At 43.4% G+C, this 15,234-nt stretch overlaps 1 protein-coding gene across 1 annotated transcript; it reads right to left on the bottom strand.

The window, feature by feature from the left end:
• Positions 1-1,983: 1,983 nt before the first annotated feature.
• oplah (5-oxoprolinase, ATP-hydrolysing) lies at positions 1,984-14,928 on the bottom strand. The gene is made up of 28 exons (XM_084340666.1): positions 14,826-14,928; positions 13,448-13,654; positions 12,990-13,181; positions 12,518-12,632; positions 11,724-11,847; positions 11,053-11,248; positions 10,712-10,877; positions 10,351-10,489; positions 9,870-9,937; positions 9,108-9,283; positions 8,881-9,006; positions 8,651-8,763; positions 8,396-8,566; positions 8,127-8,264; positions 7,772-7,910; positions 7,471-7,583; positions 6,714-6,865; positions 6,471-6,631; positions 6,272-6,373; positions 5,997-6,171; positions 4,995-5,179; positions 4,775-4,921; positions 4,552-4,686; positions 4,000-4,149; positions 3,667-3,824; positions 3,411-3,571; positions 3,187-3,284; positions 1,984-2,989 (listed from the first exon to the last, which is right to left on the bottom strand). Exons 2-28 carry the CDS (start codon positions 13,616-13,618, stop codon positions 2,825-2,827), a joined length of 3,936 nt encoding a protein of 1,311 aa, XP_084196792.1. The 5' UTR covers positions 13,619-13,654; positions 14,826-14,928; the 3' UTR covers positions 1,984-2,824.
• Positions 14,929-15,234: the final 306 nt, after the last annotated feature.

The following is a 15,234-nucleotide window of genomic DNA, read 5'->3' as shown; positions in this document are numbered from 1 at the left end:
TGTCTTTACCGTGAATGAATTTATTTTGTGAACAGAAATTGAATTCTTATGGTATTTTTATGCGTTTAATGTTAGTACAGGCTACGCTTCACTGTCCCTCCTGCAGTTTTCTGCCATCACTGTAACACAGCACGACTCAGAGGTTGTTCACACATTTAAGTCTCCCTCTTTTTAAGGCTGTAAAGCCTGCTGGTTCTCGTCACACCACTCCCAGTTTTCTTACAATAATTAAACTTGATCTGTGTCTCAAACTAAGCCGTGTTCGGTCCTTAAATATGAGCGGGATGTTTAGGGATGTGTCCTGTCTTACCGTCTCAGTCATTGTTTTGGCTCTGTAGTTATTCGGTGCCTAAAATGTGAAGAAGCTCTGGTAGAAGGAGTCAAACCATAACGAACAAATAAGCCATGACAAGTGAAAAGTCCTCAAAATTAAAAAACAAAACATTAACTTACATGTTCTTGTTTGAGATGGAGCTAATTTTCACCATTTTATAAATGTTAAATTTTTTAAAATATATTTCCATCTGTAATGTGAAATAGAAGTGAAAAATAGAGACACACATAGTTTTACCACAGGAATCACAATTTATAGACAAGGAAACGATCTTTGATCCACAGTCCATGGCCTCTCTAATTGGAGTTTCCAGCGCACAGACACACACACACACACACACACACACACACACATTCAGAGCCAGCTGATTTACATCAAAAGTCCAGCAGCCGTCAGCCTCCTGCTGCTTCCACTGCTGTGGCCACTATCTCTTTATCTGCTGCCTACGCATGCCTGCACTCCCTCACCATCCTCTTCTCCCCGATCATTCCTGACCAAGAGATGGGAGGAGGGGACGCTACTTAAACAGGGACCTGTCCCTCCCCCAAACACACACACAACCATACTGGGTTGTATCTCAACACTCCCTCTAATGTATTTACATGTATGAGTGGGAGTGACACCGGGCCTTGGATGGTCGTGTGTGTTTAAACGGGACCGTGTACAGCGTGTGTGTCGTGCAGTGGTGGAAGAAGTACTCAGATCTCTCATTTAAGTTAAAGTAGCAATACGAAAGTGAACGAATACTCTGTTTTAAGTGAAAGTGCAAAGTAATTAGTAACTAAAATAAAAATACTGAGTAAAAATGACTGTACAACTTTTCCCTTTGAATTGTATTGGAGCAGAAGTGTAACGTAGCAGAAATAGAACTGTACTTAAGTAAAGTACAAGTACTCAGTGATGGATTGTATCTAAGTACATTTACTCAAGTAGTGTACTTGCATACAATTCTGAGTACGGGGCAACTGATGGGTTTTTTTCAGGGCCAATAACTGATATTTGAACCAATCCACCATGCCAATCAGTCTACCCCTAAATATTCTGAGGTACTTGTACTGTACTCATTTTCTGCTACTTTCACTACATTTTAGGGGCCAGTATTGTTCTGCTCCACTACCTTTATTCGATACCTTTAGTCACTAGTTTATTAGCAATCAGATAAAAAAAATTATCATGAAATGCTGAATATCGAATCAGATCCAGGCTGATAATGGGTTAATTTCAATCAAGTATTTTTCCTGTGAGTAATCTTTTAATCTTTTACTTAGGTATGACTTTTTGGGTACTTTTTCCAACACTGCAAGTACCTCAAAATTTTACAGTGCAGTACTTGAGTAAACGTTCTTACTTGTTACATTCCAACGACTGCAGAGAGTCATTTAACTCATTGAACAGCTCATCTGCTTCATTTAGAAACTGCTTTATGTAATGAAGAAATGTTATGGAGAAATAAATCAATCATTGTTAATGAACAAACTGACCAAACAACCCCTTAAGCAAAGAGCTAAATGTGACAACAGCTAAGAGTAAAGCGGTACACATTTCACAGAATCCAGACTATTTCAACATGTCGTGTACTTAAAAACTGATAAGTCCAACTGTTTTCTTTCATAGACATGACTTGGAAAAAGAAGAGGACAATCCAACAATTAGTAGAAATGGGGTTTATTTGTTACCACAGACAGGCCAGTAACCACGTCAGGACTGTGGTGTTAGATAAGTTGTGTTCCAGTTAAAAACAGATTAGCAGCTGCTTCACATGGTTGGTGTTTTCTTGCACAGTTGGAATATATTTAAAAACATCACAGTGGTGCTGCATGACATGGTAAAAGAGGTCATACTGCGATTATGTTGAAAGATATCATGATGGAATGATAATCTTTGCATCACAATTGTAATTTTCACTGAAAAAACTGTTGATCACTGAAACTATTTGAAAATCATGACGATGCATACCAAACAAACATGTTTTCTTGGATCTGGAGAACAAGATTTGTAGTCTAGGATATCTGCAGCTTTACAGAACTTCATTATGATCACATATTTGATTAATTGTGCAGCTCTACTTACATGGAAAATGTGTATTATAAAAATTGGGCTACTCAGAAAAGGGTTACTCAGATTTTTTGTTAAGTAATAAGAAAAATACTCCAACTAACATGTGAAATGTTAAATCTTGTGTGTCCATTGCACAAATCTGACTGATACCTCCATCTGAAGTGTAGTATTCAGGTACTAGACTTGCCTTCCTGTTGCAGTGTGTTTATAAACCATTAAGAAATCTGATGTTTCTGTTGTTAGCCGACATCTAGGCTTTTTTCTTTATAGTGTTTCTCACAGTATGATGGTAGCACCATTTGCTCTCCATTTTAAGAGCCCCACTCTGTCTGTCTTTAACATCTGACTCTGCTTTTCTTCCTGTGATTCCCCAAACCTCTTTCCTTCTTCTGACTTGTCTGCTAACTCTCTCCCTCTCTTTCTCGTTTCTTTTCACACTCCCTCTTGTGCCATTCGGTAATCGAAGACACTGCCTCTCTCTGGAAAAGTCTCGTTCAAGCGCCTGCGCTTGGTCTGAGGTCTCCTCGCTGTCGTCTCCTTGACGTCGTCCTCTTTTCCGTATCCCCCTCCTCCAGGGGTGTAGAGGCAGAACATGTCCTGTAGGGGGAGACAGACAGACAATGAGTGGATTCAGCTGTCAGTTTAACAGTTTCTGCCGGTTGTTACCTCATCAAAACTTTAAAATGAAGTTATATTTGTGTGTGCAAAATGTTTCATGCTGCATTACAAAATTCTTTTAATTATTATCATTAGTAACACTTGATAGTATTTCTTTGACACGTATACAGTCTTACCCCCGGCTGAATGCTGATGCTGGTTTTGGCTCCCAGGTTGAGGACTCGTCCGTCTGCTCTGTGAAGCAGGTTCAGCCCTGCTGCACCGTCCTCACCCCCTGACCAGCAGAGAAAGGTTACACAGGACAGAGTAAGCAAAGTGCTATCATATCAAAAACAAAACGATATAAGTTAAAGTGACCACTGAGGATTTCTGCAGGCACTTTGAAAGGGTCAGAGTTTACCCTGGAGGCCGTAGGGGCGGGTGGATCTCCTCTCCGTCAGTACGGACAGAACCACCGTGCTCCTGAACAGAAGTTTCCGCATCACGCCGTCTCCACCGCAGTATCTTCCTTCACCTCCTGAGCCGGGCCGCAGAGAGAACTGTTCTAATACGACGGGATATCTGAACACAAGACGGACAGCAGTGACATGTAAGTATCAATGATCAAAAAAAAAAAATGCAACAAATTTAGTTTCTTTAACTACAACATGTCCGACCTCTTCTCCAGGATCTCGGGGTCAGTGATGCGGGTGTTGGTCATGTGACTGTGAACTCCACTCCGCCCATTCCAGCCTGGCCCCGCCCCTGCTCCCCCGGCAACTGTCTCATAGTAACCTTTCCTCTCGCTGCCAAATGAGATGTTGTTCATGCAGCCCTGAAGGGAACAGCAATGACGATAAATAAGCAAAAGTTTAGCCTGTTGATCAATTCACCATTGAACTGCTCTAAAAAGACAACACTTTAGCATAATAAATGCTGCTAGCAGGTAAATCTCCAACAGAATTATATTGTAGAACATATTTTGAATGTAAAAATCCAGTTTTTCCCACCTGCGAAGCGGCGCACACCTCAAACGCCCTAAAAATGACATCGACCACCCGCTGGGATGTGAGTACATTTCCTCCAACCACAGCTGCATTCTGGGAGGGCTGGAGGATTGAGCCAGGGGGTATGATGACTTTGATGGGTGTAAGGCAGCCCTGGATATTAAAAAGGAAACAATTGAAGAATATGTGCAGGAAGACTAAACGGACAGGAAAAATACATGAAATTGGACATGTATTTTTAGATATTATGCTAATATTTATGAGCAAAGTGCAAAAGCGTTTAAGGTTTCATCTGTAATTTCTGCAAAGCACACATTGGTATTTTTCCTTATTGTGATGCCGCTCCCGAGATAATCTTTAAATGCGTCACAAGCGTACATTGTGATGTCCAAAACAAAAAATACCAAAAAGCCTTTGCTTTTCCACTGCAAAAAGAATTAATGGTCTAGCTATTGTGGATTTTAGTTTAAATCATTGTTGACAGCATCATGCACACAGTGATCTCCTGCAGTCAAATTGAGGCTGCCCACAGGAGGTCTGTTTTATATTGTATACCTGATTAAGTGGGATGTCCTGTCCCACCATGCAGCGCAGGCAGTAGATGAGGGCGGAGAGAGTGATGGCGCGTGGAGCGTTGCAGTTGCCCCAAACCTCAGTTCCCGTCCCTGTGAAGTCAAACACCGCACTGCCCTGTGGTGATGGAGGTTTTTATACGTTTTATTACACATTCACTCTGAGAAATTATTCAACTTCTTCTTCTCTCTTTCTCCCTGCTCACCTCCTCTTCATTAATCTGAACCCGCAGTCTGATCGGCGTCCCATCATCCATGAAATCCTCCGACTCCACCTCCAAGGATCCAGTCTGATGCCGCCTGCGACTTGCAAAGTCTCTCAGCATGTCCCTCACCGCCAGCTCTGCATTACTCTGAAACACAAGCACAAAGGCTTTAGTACAGAAAAAACAGCAGTACTTGATGTTTTGTTTTCCTCTCAGTTACCTGAATGTATCCCATGTAGGCCTGGACCACAGTTAACCCGTAGCTGTCAATCAACTCCCCCACCAGCTGACTGCCTCTCTGATTGGCCGCCACCTGAGCCCGCAGGTCTGACAGGTTGTCATGGAGATTACGAGTCCCAGAGCAGTCTGGGTACTGGGCCGGAGCCATCAGAGCTTCAGTTACAGCTGATATGGAGGCAGAGGGGGGAGGAAAGAGATAAACAGAACACAACAGTTTTAGCTCATTAACAACCTACTGGTGTACTGTGTATGTACGCATACACACAAGATTAATGCTTACCATTTCCCAAAGTAGACAGTAAGTTATTAGATTGATTTCTGATCTTCAAAGGAGCCTCTATTATGTGTTCACTTCAGTCCTCCTTTATTTTTCTTACCGTAAAACAGTTACAGTTAACAGTTATTTTAAATACAGACCTTGATGGTGCATTCAAAGACATTCTGATATTCAATGTCAGTCTTAATACTCACTTTTTATGTATTTGTTAAACTTGTCTCGTCTATATTTTTTTGATAAAAGTAAAATAAAATGGTTTTGGACTGTTGAACACTGAAACCAATTTATAAATCTCTACTAATCTATACCCTACTTTCATAGCCCAAAGAACTAAAGGATTAATCAGGAAAATAACGACCAGATTAATTCATGAACAAAATAATCTTGTAACTTGTAACCCTTCTACTTTGTATGTATTTACTTTATCTACTGAGCATCTTAGAAACAAAAATGTCCCTACAAGAAGAATAGTGTTTTTTACAAAAAAACCTGCAAATTATCTCAAGTAAGAAAATGGAAGGTACCAAGTAATGTTAAGTATGAGCTATTTGTAGATATTTGGTTACATGAGGCAAAGTCACTGGTATAGTAAACTGTCAGGAGTCTTTATCTCGACTCGTCAGCAGCTGTGTATTATCTCTTTTTCCTCCTTTCATCACTCCCCTGTAGTCATTCCTGATTCTCCTCCTCCTCCTCCTCTCTTACCTTCTTCCTGGAAGACGCCACCAGTGACGAGTTTAAAGGAAGTGAAGACGGCCCCCTCCTGCTGAAGGGAGGTGGAGTGGGGCGGCATGGAGCCTGGAGTGATGCCTCCGATGTCAGCGTGGTGCCCCCTGCTGGCTACAAAGAACACTGGACCGCTCACCCCTTTCCTAAACACCTGGGGGTGAAAAAAAGGAGGAGAAGCAAGGCGTAACTACTCATTTCTAATAAAAAGACAAAGATAATAAGGATGCAGACAGAAAGCTGGACAGACTGACCGGTGTGATGACTGTGAGGTCTGGGAGGTGGCTACCCCCGGCACATGGGTGGTTACTCAGAATCACATCACCTTCTTTCAGCTTGTTCCCTAATGATTTGATCTGCACAGAGAAGAAGAGGAAACACAACATCCTTTCCATCAGAACAGGGTGTTAATTCTTTAGTGTTTGTCTAAACTCAGAAGCACACATCCCTCACCTGGTACTGGACCGTCTCTTGCATGGCCCCCAGGTGCACCGGGATGTGAGGTGCATTGGACACTAAACCACCATCCGGTCCGAACACGGCGCAGGAGAAGTCGAGGCGTTCCTTGATGTTGGTGGAGATGGAGGTTCTTTGGAGAACTCTACCCATCTGTTCTGTAAATGTAAGAGAGATTGAGCAAACTAATAATTTCTGCCCTCTGGCTTTGACCCCGTCCTCTCTCCTATGAAGGTGTACCTGCTATGCTCATGAAGCGGTGGGAGAAGATGGAGAGCTGCACGGTGTTGAGCTCGGTGCCGAGGGCACAGCGACGGTCGGAGCCGACAGTCAAGCAGACGTCGCCCCCTTCTGTCAGATGGGCCTCACAGCTGGGCTCCACCAGGATGGTACTGATGGAGGAAAGGAGATACACAGTTATACAAGAACTGCTGTTTATAGAGGACAAGCACCAGCATTATAACAGTTTCATCTGATAAAATAACCTTAAATTCAATATGAATCTGATTTGGATTCTATCACATATAAAAGTAGGGACGCCCTGATCTAGTTTGTTTTAGCAAATCCTTTATTATTTGGCATCTCCAATACTGCGTCTGCTTTGATACTTGTGTTTACTTTCATGTAGAGTGAAAAACGTATCTGACACATAGAAATAATAACAGCGGCAGCCTTCTACATTGGTAAATTACATTTTTTAGGAGCTACTTGATCAAATACTGAAGGTCCTGAGTCAAAACTACTGACTCTAAGCTTACAGTATTGACATCAATGAGAGTTTAAATGGGAGAATTGTGATTTCTCGAACTGATGTTGAAAGCTATCAGCTGAAGAGAACAAAGCAAAGCAGAGTTTGGTAAAGAAATTATTGGATTTTGATCAGCTTTTTTTAGCTGAAACGATCCAAATATGTTCTCTATGCTAATCTTTAGGATTGACACTGGACATCTCTCTTTCATTTGAAAGCTAGTTATAGCAGGAAAGAGAAAATGCCTGCCTGTTTTTGTCAATGATGATGGCTGGTCCCTGGATGCTGTGACCACATGGCAGCTCCTCCCACAGATACACACTGGTGTCCAGGTAACCCTCCTCAAAGTAACACCTGGTCACCTACAGTTGATGAACAGAGAGAAAAAAGACACATGCTAACTGTTTTATGTAGTTGTTTTTTTTGTATGTGACTTTTGAATTTCTTTGAATCGTTATCTATTAAAGCATTACATTTGTGAAAGGAAGGGAATTAAAAAGATGTCTATTATTCCCTGTTGTCATGTATAAGAGTGTGTGTGTCCACGTACAGTGACTGGTTTGGCCTGTCCGTGTCCCATCTTTGTTTTATGCACCGATTTAATACCAGATTTCCCACAACCCCTCACTCTGATGTCATCAACCATGATGGGTCTGTCTGGGATAGTGAATCCAAACTCCTTCATGTAACTAAAAGAAGGGGGGAAAAAAACAGGAGGAGGAGGAAGACATGTCAAATGATAAAAGTTAGAAACATGAGAAGTGTTAACAAATGCCAGCTCCAAAGTTTGCTAAGCTTATCTCATATGGAACAATGACACATGAACTTGATGGCGTGTTTGCTTAAACACCGTAAACAAAGGGCAAAGAGAAGTGTAAATGTGCATGAATAAACAAAGATCGAACCGCTTGGTGAAGGCACTGCGGAAGTCTCCAGCCTGACAGGACTGGGCATTGCTGGGGTAACCGGCAGAGGTGACCATGAGAGCGCAGTCGGTGCCCTCGTAACGCAGGTGGAGGAAAACCTCAGTTGTTATCTGAGCGCTGAAGAAGACAAGAAACACAAGGAAGCAACATTTTAACTGGATTTAGTAAGGACCTGCAGACACCCTGGGTTCTTTTAGGGATGAGGCATAAGTTTAACCCCGACCCTGTAGTGCTTTATGGGTGCTGACCTGATGAACCCGCGTGCGCAGAGCGTATCGCGGCAGCGTTTCGAGAGCTGCTCCACCCTCCGATTGAGCTCGCTGAAAGAGCGCTGCTCGTACTGCAGCGAGCACGGCTCCTGCACCTCCTCCACCACATCAGCCAGAGCCAGACCGTACGCTGATAACACGCCGCTGTATCTGTAATATTGCAACCGAATGTGAATACATGAATTTTACTGCCTCACACACACAAAATATGGAAACACAACCCACCCCCCTTACTTATGTATGAAGACGGTCTTCATCCCTAGGGCTCGGGCAATAGCACAGGCATGTTGGCCACCTGCACCCCCGAAACATGCCAACACATGCTGAGATGTGTCATGGCCTTTAGCCTGTGAGGGGACGGGGATGAGGAGGAGGAGTCAGAGAGAAAGAAAGAAAATGTTTTAAATGTTTGACAGTGTTACTGCTTCACCAAGATGGAGCTGAGACTTCAGAAGGCAAAATACCTGCGTCAGAGCTCTGATTGGCCGGCACATGGCCTCATTTGCAACGCGAATGAATCCCATAGCAACCTCCTCCACGCTCATCCCTGACGTGTTGTCGTGGGAGTGGTTGGCCCCATTTTTGCTAACCTGTGATGACAACACACAAAAAACCCCAATAATTAACACTCCCTTGGAGAATAATGCAGAAAATGTAAAACTTTTCTTGATATCTTGGTAAATGTTCATGCCTGTGATTGGTTAGAAGACAAGAAGAGGTTGATCTCTTGGGTCAGTTGATGGAAATGCTTCATGGTTTCTTCCAGAGACAGTGGTTCATTCTCTCCAGGCCCAAAGATCTTTGGGAAGAAGGAGGGGAGGAGGCGACCCAGGGCCAAGTTAGCATCTGTGACAGTCAGAGGGCCGCCTAGGAAAATCACACACACACATCAATATTATATTTCTTCCATACTAATGCTGTTCAAGCACACGTTTAAAGGCAGCTTTTGTGTAAGATGCTTAACTCTGTGTTTCAGTCTCGTTTACTGACACATTTTATGCTGTATGAAATGGAGCTAACCGCTACCAAACTCTCCCACAGGGAAAAAAAAAACAACGTCAGAGTCGGAGTCAAGTTTCTTTTTGTTAACACGCATCACAGATCCAACTGAGATCTGTGAGGCAAGGTTGAGTTACATAATCTGAAACTTGGACAAGTACCAGTTTCCAGAAGATCAATCCACAAGAAGGGGGAAGGAAGGGAACTGGACATGACAAATCCCAGCTGTGTGTGTGTGTGTGTGTGTGAGGGTTTTTGTATGACAGCATGAAGGGTGGATTTACTAGATGTACTATGAGGATGATTTAGTTTGTGAACCACTGAAGGTAGGGAGGGACAGTGAACAAGTAATGCATACTGTACTATCTGCCAGGCTGTGGACTAAAGAAATGGCCATTATGCATTGAGGGAAAGAGTAAAACGGAGCAATGGTGAAAAAAACACAGTCTGTTACCTTTTCTGTAACAGGCCGGTCCTGGATGTGCACCTGCAGACTCTGGTCCAACCACAAACATCCCTGATCTGAGAGGGAAGTCAAGAGAAAGGAAAGTTCATGTAACAGGAAAAAGAGGAGCAAAATATAGCAACACCATTTGGCTTAAATTAGGTCTCACTGACACAGAAGGCATTTCACATATTTATTTTTCTTGGAGTTGAAGCATTATAAATGCCTCACTCAGATAATCATCTACCAGAAAGAAACAGATGCATAAATTATGTATAGTCACTGTTCAAAACTAAAGAAAACTTACACTTACTTACACGAAATATACACTCGCTATTTAATTTTTTGAGTCAAATGTGGCCTCAAGCCTTTTTAAAGTGATGCTGTCTCAGTACTCAACAAGACCTATAAACAGGCTTTGGTAGAGCTCCTCTTTATGTGTGATGATCAAATTCATGTACAAACATTTATCAGGACCTGACTGACAGACCTGAAGAAGAGTCGCGATCCTCCGCCTGCAGCCACAGTGTTGATGTCCAGCTGAGGTGCTTGCAGGGTGACTCCGGCTGTGGTCGCCTCGAACACGTGTTCGTACTGGCCGGCGTACCGACTTACATCGGTGGATGTTCCTGAGCGAGGAGAAGACGCATAAAGGGTGAAGTAAAAGGAGAAGTAAAGTTCTCCTGCACAGAAAGATTGTGTTTTTCCTCAATCAGTAATTAATCTATCTAATCTGGTCAAAGTTAGAGACAATGTAGATGTACAGTAAACTTTGCAACAAAGAACTACAAAACAACACCTGGAAGTTCCTCAGATCTGTGCGGTTTCAGTATCAGTATCCTCCTACTCACCGCCCATGTCGAAGCCAATCACAGGTTTCTTTTCCATCTGGCTGTAGGAGGTGATTGCGTATCCCACCACGCCTCCTGCCGGGCCAGACAGAACAGCTCTTGAGCCACAGAACTGCTCCATGGGAGTCAGACCGCCATCTGACTGCATGAACAGGACGTCCACATCCTGAGGACAAAGGGAAATACAAGATCATTTAATTTATCAGATGAAACAGGGTCTTAAACTGACACCCAGCTCCTGGAACATCTGGAAAATCCTCTGTCTGTGAGCTGCACTGTGGAGGCCATGATCTATACCTCCATAGTAGATTACGATCTTGATTGATGTGGTATCAACATACCTTCAGGCCACCCTTGAACCCAGAGGTAAAGCCTTTTAAATACTGATGAATTTTGGGTGTGAGGTAGGCGTCGGCGCAGACGGTGTAGCCCCGAGGCACCGCCCGCACCATGGGCATGACCTCGCTGGACAAAGACACCTGGGTGAAGCCGAGACGACGAGCCAGGGCGCCTACAGCCTTCTCGTGATCGGACCATCTGAGGGAGATCAAAACAGAGACAAGGGGAGAGGAATGAGGAATCAGGAGGCGCTGGAATGTAAAGCTCTTATGCAATTCTGCCACTGCTCTACAGTATATGCTGTCTTTTTTATCACTTCAAATTCAACCTTCTTATTTGAAACTAGAGGCAACAAGTCTGCAGACTGGTACTGCAAGTATGAATGGATTTAAATGAACCAACAGAGGATGAGTAGAAGTTTAGACAATACGGGAAGACAAACATGAACTTTGACCCACTAACCCGCATGCCTCTGACATGCGGAGCAAAAACTGAACACCTGACAAAGACAAAACGAAAAGGGCACTACACACGAGAATCAAGTTAGAATAGATATAATCTGTTCCGGGGCTCAGAGAGACGACCTGGGAAGGGAGGAAAGGTAATGAAAGAAAGAGACGACAAGAAAACAGATCAGGATCTTGTCAGTACAAAAACAAGCTGTATTACTGACGTGTAGGAGTGCAGCAGCAGGACAGCCAGACTGGTGATCCCTCGGGACAGCACTCCCCTGAGGTCTTTTTCCACTCGCTCCAGATCGAGCTCCCTCCACACCTCCAGAGAGTCCCCTGTACTGCCTGAGGGACAGCAGCACAAACACAGAGATTATCAGGATTACTTCAAATTATGTAAGGCATTCAGACAATCCACACATCCGTGACAGTTAACCTGAGTAGACAGACGCTACATTCCTACAGAAATACAGGATACTGCTGTTTTTGGATAGCTGTCACAACTAATAAGTGGAAATTAGTCAAAAATAATTAAATTAAAATGTATTACTAGACCATTATCCAGACAAGTAAAGGCTGTAAACCATGCTACATATTAACAAGGCTCCGTGAGGCTTCATGCTAATGTGCTCACAAGAACAATGTTTACATGCTGATGTTTAGCAGGTAAGTTTACCAAGTTCACCATCTACTGTCTTAGTTTAGCTTGTTAGCATGCTAACATATGCTAACTATCATATCACTGTTGAGGCAAGCGGGAATATATTTAGTTTAGCAAGTATTTAGCAGTAAACCAAAGGACTGGATGGACTAAAATCCTGACCTGATGGCGGCACAAGATGAACTAGCCTGGACCGCCATTAGCCATGCTAATAGCTTAGCTTACAAACATGCAGCACGCAGTACAAACCAACAGTCGAGAGGTTCGTGACTCATTTAGGGCTTCAACCAAAACTTGAAGCATAACAACTCTTACAAAAAAAAAAAAAGAGAAACGTATAGTCGTGTTTCACACCTGTGACGGTACGTTTGGGCTCTTTTCTGGGCAGCTGGCAGCCATCTTGCTTGAGGACGACTCGCTCATCCACCTCTATTACCTCTTCATACAGCACTTCAGGAACTGCCACCTCCTGTGTACACATGGTTATGTCACCTGGAGTGTAATTGAGCTGAGTAAACCTAGAAGTTTGCACTGAAGCATGAGCAAAATACAGTTTATAGCTGACTAGTATACAGTTGTATTGCATTAGGCCTTCTCTATTGCTGCAATCCTGACAGCTCGCTCTGTAACAGAGCATCCGCGTCATAGATAAGTGACCAATTAAAGACTTAATTGTACATCTTGTCTGAGGACAAACTCCAAGACCTGCCTCTTGTCTCTGTAACACAAGAAAAGTGTTGCAGGGACACTAGACACCAATCCAGAACTACTCATGGACACCACATTCAGTATGTGTTGGTGGGTTTAGAAAACAGGTGTTACAAACCAAATCAAACAGCTTTGGCCTGGCCTGTGTGCCAATGTGCAACAAGTCCTTGAAGCCCTGCGTGACCAGGAGCGCCGTCCTTTCTCCCTCTCTCTCCAGGAGCGCGTTGGTTGCCACTGTCGTGCCCATTCTGATCCAGCCAATCAGAGACGTGTCTACAGGCTGCTCGCGAGGAAAGGCCCGACTGGTTTCCTGCCAATAGATTCACAAAAATATATTTAGATCATATGCTTTTCATACAAGAAAAGTGGTGATGATATACTGTGACCTGACTCCATATCCTGCTCTGGTTTGCAGACATGTTTTGTCTTCAGACTTTTAACTTTAAAAACTTAAGGCAACCACCTGCTGTTTTTCCTCATCTCAATCTGTCCTCAAATTCGACAAACCCCCTCTTTAAATGTAAGAAAGTACTTGCATGTATTTCAGAACAGCATGCATCCATCCTGTCACATTACCTCCTCCAGGACTCTGCGGATCCCCTCAGTGGGAGCATCTTTGTAGTTCTGGGGGTCCCGGGACAGCAGCTTCAGGACTCTCTCCCTGCCATCAGGCAGCCGGGCGAACACATCGGTGAAGGTGCCCCCCCGGTCGATGGCAAAGTCGAATTTCCCCTTAGTCTCAGCCATAGTGAAGAGAGAGAAGAGCTGCTCCCGAGTCTGTGACTTAGTGGAGTCAGAGAAAGTGAGACAGAGGGAGAGATTAGATGTATCCACTCGGCAACAGAGTACTGATAAGGAAACAGCAGATACACCTGTTCGTTCAGAAAAATCAATACAATGACACAACTTCTTTTACACCCTCAGTCTCTGCCGACATAACTTATCAACCACCGCAGAGCTTATATAAGCCGGCCCTCTCCTCATTGTCTTTTTATCTCTCTCTGGGCTAAACATCTCCAGGCCTGAGGGTTAGGCTTGACTTCACGTCATTGATTTCTTTATTTTTTTCCCATAACTGAATAAAGAAGCTGTTCTCAGGGGAAAATAAAGTCCCCAGAACACTGTGTGAATCTAGAAAGGTGGCAGGGTCTGCCAATTATAAACAAAATAAAACAGTATGAAGCTGTGTTGTCATTAAAATTTCTTCCCCAAAACTACATTGCACACCTTTAAAGGCAAGAGTGTTATGAGATAAAGGAACCTGGAACACAATCTTATCAAATGGGGGGCCCCTTAGTATAATCTGGGTCAGTTTAGGGGCCCTCCATGTGAACACATTTGGGAAGCACTGTTAGATTTGTTTATATTCAATAAAAACACATTTAATAGCACTTTAACTCAGCTTGTATTCCCTCTCCATCACATACTTTGAGGCAGCTTGCGACAATTTAAATGCATTTTCTGCATCATCTTCTGCAAAACATGTCAGAAATGTGAGTTTAGTAGAAGCAGAGCAGAGCAGAGACATCTGGCACAAACCCAGGTACTTTCAAGGTGCACGAGGAGGGAAAAAGTCTGGAGAGGACCAGCAGCTTGTCAGCCAAAACGCTGTTATATCTCTCTTTATATATGTATAGTGCATGTTTTTTTTTTTGTTTGTTTGTTTGTTTTACAAACATGGAGGTATTTCTAGGACCATTGCATAACAGCAACACACGCAAACTTCCCAGAGGTGCCCTGCAGCTCATGAAGCAGACGGCCACCATAAACTCACAACGCTGTCTGCAGGAATGGACTCATACTTGTTCCTCAGACTCAATGCAATCTAATCTAAACGACCTCTGTGCTGAATACTTTCATGGGTCGTGCTGTGGCTGTGCACACTCACAGTCTGTGCGCAAACGTCGAAATCGTCGAAGCAAAACACGGGGACCATGCCGACATCTTTACTCACCTGCTGCTGCACCGGCTGGGTGGTAATCTTCAGTAATCCTGTATGTATTAGATCCTCCTCCCTGATCTTCTGTGCCGGTGTCTTGTATCGAGCTCTGTTTCCTCGTCGAGATGTTTCCCCTAGTCCCGCCCCCTTCCGAAATGGCCCGAAGGGGGAAGGAAGCGCGCGTTCACAAAAAGCTCGCCCCCGAGCTGTTGTGCTCGTGCTACAGAGGCACTGTGGAGAGAGATGAGGTTCAAAACTGACTTTTGTTTGCGAGTTTTACCTGAAGATGTTGAATTGTAGAAGTGAAATCCAAATTTCATGACTGTCTAGTTATATTTTTAAACTGGGACAACAGCACATATGTTTGTGTTTTTATGTCTTTATTAACACCAACTACTGTTATTTCTATCAATAAAAAATATTA

The sequence above is a fragment of the Pagrus pagrus genome (assembly GCF_965226575.1).
Source record: "Pagrus pagrus genome assembly, chromosome: 20".
Lineage (NCBI taxonomy): Eukaryota > Metazoa > Chordata > Actinopteri > Spariformes > Sparidae > Pagrus > Pagrus pagrus.
This window is presented reverse-complemented; position numbering and strand designations above follow the sequence as displayed.

Excerpts from the sequence above, each read along its gene's own strand:
- oplah (XM_084340666.1), bottom strand. The coding sequence starts at position 13,618 with ATGGCTGAGACTAAGGGGAAATTCGACTTTGCCATCGACCGGGGGGGC. Across the intron at positions 6,866-7,470 it reads ATCATCATTGACAAAAACAG|TACCATCCTGGTGGAGCCCA; the intron begins GCAGGCATTTTC and ends TTCCTCCATCAG. Across the intron at positions 3,572-3,666 it reads CCCGAGATCCTGGAGAAGAG|ATATCCCGTCGTATTAGAAC; the intron begins GTCGGACATGTT and ends TCTTGTGTTCAG.